Raw genomic sequence first — 6,622 nt, 5'->3', positions numbered from 1 at the left:
GGGGCAGCTGCTGCCGCCAGCATACAGGGGGAAGGAACCCTGGGGAGGGCCCCAGCACAGGCCGCCCCTCGCCACTTGGCCATCAGCACTTGCAGAAACGTTTGGTACCCCATGGCCATCACGAGGGTGTCCTGGACGATGCGGATGAGCTCCTCAGCGAGGTTATGCGTGACCGTGGCCGAGGGGCTGCAGGGGGTGGCTCCACATCGACGGGGCTCTGCGGCCTGTCCCTGCCATCCGTGGGGAACTCCTTGTGCTTTGGCCCCTCTGGCAGCTCCAGTGGGATGGCCTGGCCAAGGGTGAGCCCCGGCTTCCCCACCAGCACCCAGGTGGCTCTGGGGGGACCGGGCAAGTCCCATGCGCGTTACTGCGGCTGGCTCTGCCATCGCACCAGGCCAGGGCTCCGGGACACAGCAGAGGGAGCCCAGGGAAGAGGAGCCGCTGCATGACGAGGATGGCAGCGGGGCCTGTGGGGCCTGGTGCTCCCTCCTCAGAGCATCTGCCCTTGCCCGGCACTGGAGGGATGGGGAAGAGTGAAGGCTCTTGCCCTGCGGTGCTCATGCACATCAGCAAGCCTCGGGGAAAGTTCCAGCTTCTGTTAGTGAGGATCAGCAGGTTTCTTGCGCAGCAGCTGGAAAGGCACTCGTGTGTCGGGTTGTCCTTCGAGGAGCCTGGCCTCTTCTTCCTCAGCCAAAGTGCCAGGGGTCACAGAACCACACCATGGTCAGGGCTGGAGGGGACCTCTGAAGATCGTCTAGTCCAACCCCCGGCAAAAAGCAGGCCCTGCTAGAGCAGGCTGCACAGAATTGTGTCCAGGTGGTGCTGGCACGTCTGCAGAGGAGGAGGCTCCACAGCCTCTGGGCAGCCTGTGCCAGTGACCTTACTGGGAGCGCTGTGCCAGGGTCCCTGCGCCAGGGGACCAGAGTCTGGTCCGGCTACAATGTCGGGGCACTGCAAGGGGCAGGGAGATGATGAGCACAACAAGCCCCCTGCCACGCTCCCTCCCTCCACGCGTCACAGCGCCTGTCCCCAAGTCCCCAGTGGCTGTGGAAGCCACCACGCCCTGGGCACCCTGTCCTCCCGCTGCCCCCTCACCCGCTGTGCGTGCCGCTGCAGTCCCTGCACTCCCAGGACTCGGTGGCATCTTCCAGGGCGGAGCAGCACTGGTGGGTCTCACGGGAGCCACCAGAGCTGCAGACCAGGACTCTCCAGGGTCTGGGGAGAGCAACGGTACCCGCTGCCACCAAAGGTCCCCGAGCTGTGGGCCGACAGCACCGGCACTGTGCCGAGCCCAGCTCTACCCTGCTCCCGTCCTGGCAGCCGGGGCTGAGCTGCCAGAACGCAGCCTGCGCCATGCCTGGCTCAGCATCCCAGGGAACCTCCACCCCTGCCCGTCAGAGGAGACGAAGGCATCGTGTCCTCACTGGGGCTGCAGGAACCGGGGCCACCGGCACTCATCCCGCCTGCTCTGCCTGGTCCCGGCCCAGAGGGCACAGGCACTGGTCGGCATCGCAGGAGCTCTGCCAGTGCACCAAGTCGAGGAAAGAGCCCTCCTCCTCCCAGGCAGCATCCCTGTGGGAAGAGGGGAGCACTCAGCACCGGGGGCCTGGGGGACACCCCGTCGGCACCCAGGAGGGGCCGGAGGGGATCAGCTGGAGGATTGCAGAGGGCAAGGGAGGCAGTGCAGGGGATTAAGAGGGACAGTTACAAGTGGCTGCATATCTTACCTGTCTTTTTTTTTTTTTTTTTACTGCTCTTTGTGTTGCTGTAAATAAAAGTATCTTTAAAAGTAGCTCTGTGGTGGTAGTTTTTTACGAAGAGCTCCTTAGGGGAGTATTCTCATGGGGTAGGGGATTTATTACCCACGTTTCAACTCTATTATCTGGAATGTTTAAGGACCACGTTCGTTTAACGTTTAAGGGACGACGCTATGAAAGTGCTCGATTATGAAAGAGCGATTATGGTGGACGTACCTCTTTTGTTACGAATTTGAATATGCCAACTCGGGCATAACGGGACGTTATATTCATGGTGTATGGGTTCACCATGGGGTCTCGATACATACTGGATCCCCCCTTTCCAAGGGGTCCGGGTCCCCTGCTCAATAGGCAGCTTGTAGAGTTAGCGACCACGGCTCTCTTGGGTCATCAGCAGTTAGGAAACCCCTGGCCCCCAGTACCCTTGGGCCTCGTCTTCCAACAGCAGGACTCGATAGCCTCCTGTCAGTGATACTCTCCAGACATACTCTGTCTCAGTTTCTTGAGCTAACCTGGTGTATTTTTCCTGGAACTTCGACACTTTGGCTGCCGAGTGCGGCACCGTCCGGATAGTAACGTGTGGGGCTTCCCCACCTTGGCTGCTGTCGGTGGTCTCAGCTTAATCACCGGCCTCATTACAACTTCCTCATTCTTGGGGTAAAATATTTCTCGGTCCATTTCCAACTCCTTAGACAAGTACAAAGGTCTTGGGCCCTGTTTCTCGGCCAGCCGTGCCAGTCTTGTAAATCCCAGCAGACTATCCAGAACAGAATTAAGATCTGTCTGATCAGGAGATTCTTGTCCCCCTTCCTCTCGTTCGGACCGTGAAGTTTGTTCTCCGTCCAATGCATCTGAGAGAGCGTGTGGAGTCGCTGAGTGCTGTTACGTTCAGCACTTAGCTGGCTCTGCAGGGTTTTGATTTGTTCTTGCAAGGGTTTAACCATTTCATCATGAGTTTGTTTAATCAGGCGCCTCTCCTTCTGGGCCGCCACTCGTGCGGCTCCCAACACAGCACGCACCGTGGCTTTTCCTGGTCACGCTTCTCGTTCCTTCCTAAGTGGTGTCATCCTATCTGCTACAGCTTTTGAATCGTGCCAGCTAACATGGCCCCGTGCCATCCCTGGTGAGGAAAGGCACGCCTTACAGTCCTTCAACTTTTCAGTAACAGGGGAGCAGTCAAGCACCGGCATTTCCCAGGCAGCCATGGCTTGCCAGTGCTCAAACCTCTCCCGGCTTACGCGGAGAGGTCGCTTCCCTGCTCTCCCTGCCCACCCTCGCCGGGGGAAGGGGAGAGTGAGTGAGCTTCGCAAATCCCCAGGGAAGGTCACAGGGGTTGTCCAGTGTCACAAAGGGAAAGGGGGGCTCTGGCTGCCCCAGGAATTTTCACAAAGGGGGGCTCTGACTGCCCCAGTGATGTCACAAAGGGGGGCTCTGACTGCCCCAGTGATGTCACAAAGGGGGGCGGGGGCGGCTGCCTCCCGTACTATAAAAGGGGGGTGCGCGCCCCATGGGGAAGGCAGTGGGCAGTCTGGCACCGTCTGGGCGGGCTGCAGACTGCAGCCTCTGCCACACTCCAGCAGTGCTGGGTGTCCTCTCACTGGGGACCCAGTAGGTTCACTGAGGATCTGCACCGTGGGTCTGTGCTGACAACTCGGAGCACCGTGGCCACACCACAGCCAGTGCCATGGGGCGTCACGACATCCCTACGATATCTGAAATGCTCAACGTCATGATGCTCGTGCTGCAGCTCAGCCTGGTCTCGGCAATACTGTATTTGAGGCGACTCCGGGTAGGTGACAGTTGCACTGCACTGCCCCTCAGTGCAGGGAGGGGTAGCGTGGGAGGTTAAGGTGTGGGGCCGGGAGCTGTTTCCGTCTCCTCACCCAGCTGCTGGGGTCCTGCAGGGGCGTAGGAAGAAGCCAAAGCATCAGAGGAGCACGACAAGAGCCCGGTTCGAGGAGGAGAGCGGTGAGTGGCTCCGGCCCCAATTGACCTGGAAACGGGTGACACCCTGCAGAAGGCCTGGCCTGGGGCTCTGGGCTGCTGGCCACTCACACCATCTCCTCTCTTGGCAGCTTCTCCCCAGGCACATGGAGCAGCAGAGAAGCCCACCCCAACCGTGGAGATGGGGTAAGCGCAGGGGACACCCACAGGTCCTGCCCCAGACCCTCAGCCCATGCCCTGCCCCTGCCCACGCTGGGCAGCGCTGCCTGCCGGCCAAGGAGGGTGTGCTGCCCGTGAGTCCTGCCGGAGGGGCCGGGTGCAGCGGGGGTCTCTTCCCTCTCCCCCTCTGCAGGGCAAGCCTGGAAGCGTCAAGCGTGGAGCACTGCTCCCCAGAGACCGTGCCGCACTCCCTGTGCTGGAGAAGCCCGTCTTCACTGAACTCCCCCTGCTCCTTCCCAGAGCCCTGGCCGGGTGCAACAGCAGAGCCAGCATCGATGAACATCTTGGCACCTCAATATTCTTTTCAAACCATCTGCATGCTGGCGGGGCAGCCAGGGCTCCCAACTGGCTTCAACATCCCACTGGAGCTGCCAGAGGGGCCAAAGCACGAGGAGTTCCCCACGGATGGCAGGGACAGGGCGCAGAGCCCCATCGATGTGGAGCCACCCCCTGGCAGCCCCTCGGCCATGGTCACAGAGAACCGCACTGAAGAGCTCATCCGCATGGTCCACGACGCCCTCAAAATGACCAAGCAGTGCAAAAAGTTTCTGCAGATGCAGATAGCCAAGTGTCGAGGGGCGGCCTGTTCTGGGGCCCTCCCCAGGGTTCCTTCCCCCCTACTCACCAGGGAAGAGGAGCAGCCCCAGCCAGGGCTGCTGAGAGCCAGAGAGTCGCGCAAGAGGGGCCTTAGAGTGAAGCTACCGGGGGCGGATGCAGACAAGGACAATGCTGCAGATGGGGACAAGGACAAACATAAGGAGACGCGACCAGGCAGAAGCAGCCCCATCGATGTAGAGCCACCCCCTGGCAGCCCCTCGGCCATAGTCACAAAGAACCGCACTGAGGAGTTCATGTGCATCATGAAGGACACCCTCAAAGTGACCGAGCAGTACGAAAGGTTTATGCAGAGGCTGATAGCCATGTGTCAAAACGTGGCCTGTGCTGGGGCCCTCCCCAGGGTTGCTTCCCCGCTGCTCGCCAGGGAAGAGGAACAGCCCCAGCCAGGGCTGCTGAGACCCAGAGCGTCGCGCAAGAGGGGCCTTAGAGTGAAGCTACCGGGGGCGGATGCAGACAAGGACAATGCTGCAGATGGGAACAAGGACAAGCGTAAGGAGACGCGACCAGGCAGAAGCAGCCCCATCGATGTGGAGCCACCCCCTGGCAGCCCCTCGGCCATAGGCACAGAGAACTGCATTGAGGAGTTCACGTGCATCATTCAGGGCACCCTCGAAAAGATCGAGCAGTACGAAAGGTTTCTGCAGATGCTGACAGCCAAGTGGCAAAAGGTGGCCTGTGCTGGGGCCCTCCCCAGGGTTCCTTCCCCCCTGCTCACCAGGGAAGAGGAACAGCCCCAGCCAGGGCTGCTGAGACCCGGAGTGTCGCGCAAGAGGGGCCTTAGAGTGAAGCTGCCGCAGGCGGACACAGATACTGACAATGCTGCAGATGGGAACAAGCACAAACATAAGGAGACGCGACCAGGCAGAAGCAGACCTGTAAAAGTGTGCAGGAGGAGCCCAAAGGAAGTTAACAAGAGTTGCCCCACAGAGCCAGGCAGAAGCAGCACCAGTGGCCAGGACAACACCATCTCCGTGGGCAGGAAGCACCCCGGCAGAGCCCAGTCCCCAGCAGCAGGTGCCCACGGGCAGGGCATGTGACCAAGCGGCCCCAGAGCTGTGCTGGGCAGGACGATGCCTGCAGACGGTCTGCAGCTGTCTGTGTAGCTGCCTAAAGGACTGATGGAGACGCCTGTGGCAGCCACGCTGCATCTGCTTCTGCAAGACCCTGCCGTGGCAGCGCTAGTTGCAGTGGAGGAGCACGATGCCCTGCCAGTGAGCAGCTGGGGGAGTGCAGGGCTGGGAACTGCCTGGGAAGCTCCCCTCCCTCTGAAATATTAAAAAAGAAATGTTTTCTCTATCCCTGGTGCTGTGGCTCGTCCATCCATCCCACAGCTGGGGCTGCGACACTGTCAGTGCCCAACCCCAGTGGGGACGGGCTGGCACTGGGCACTGCTGGCACCCACAAAATGGGGGGTGGTCGTGTCTGGCACCCCAGTGGTTGCGCTGGCTTCGGAGGACCAGGCTGGGCTGGAGAAAGGGGTGGCTGGAGAAAGGGGCTGGCAGGAACCTCACTGGGTGCAACAAGTGCCGAGTCCTGCCCCTGGGGAGGAACAAGCCCCGGCACCAGCACAGGCTAGGGCCACCTGGCTGGAAAGCAGCTTGTCAGAGAGGGGCCTGGTGGGCACCTCAACCAGCTGGCTATTGAGCAGGGGACCCAGGCCCCTTGGAAAGGTGGGATCCGGTATGTATCGAGACCCCACGGTGAGCCCATATACCACGAATGCAACGTCCCGTTATCCCTGGTTTGGCTTTTTGAGATTCGTAACAAATGGGGTAGGGGCTTGGTCCCTTCAATATTTTTTTGTCCGGTGTAGGGAACAGAGTTGATACATGGGAAATAAATCCCCTTGCCCATGAGAATACTCCCCTAAGAAATTGTTCACAAACAATGAGCTGCAAAACATTGTCATGGGACCCAAAGGAAACGTGCTGTGCCCCAGAGCTGCAAACCCATATTCAGCATATGTGTACTTGTTGGAGTTTTCTGGCACCAGGGTTAAACCTGGAGATCCCACGTGTTATGGAAAAACTACCCATCGAGAAACAGCGTTGAAGTGTAGACTTTCACCTACCCACGAAGCGTAG

General features: G+C 59.9%; 1 protein-coding gene across 1 annotated transcript; it reads left to right on the top strand.

Moving 5' to 3' along the window:
* Window positions 1-3,441: 3,441 nt before the first annotated feature.
* LOC121082145 lies at window positions 3,442-5,876 on the top strand. Its single transcript, XM_040581476.1, has 5 exons — window positions 3,442-3,546; window positions 3,662-3,725; window positions 3,833-3,887; window positions 4,054-5,566; window positions 5,642-5,876. The coding sequence occupies exons 1-5, from the start codon at window positions 3,442-3,444 to the stop codon at window positions 5,813-5,815; spliced, it is 1,911 nt and encodes a 636-aa protein (XP_040437410.1). The 3' UTR covers window positions 5,816-5,876.
* Window positions 5,877-6,622: the final 746 nt, after the last annotated feature.

The sequence above is a fragment of the Falco naumanni genome, unplaced genomic scaffold (genome assembly GCF_017639655.2).
Source record: "Falco naumanni isolate bFalNau1 unplaced genomic scaffold, bFalNau1.pat scaffold_335_arrow_pat_ctg1, whole genome shotgun sequence".
Lineage (NCBI taxonomy): Eukaryota > Metazoa > Chordata > Aves > Falconiformes > Falconidae > Falco > Falco naumanni.
This window is presented reverse-complemented; position numbering and strand designations above follow the sequence as displayed.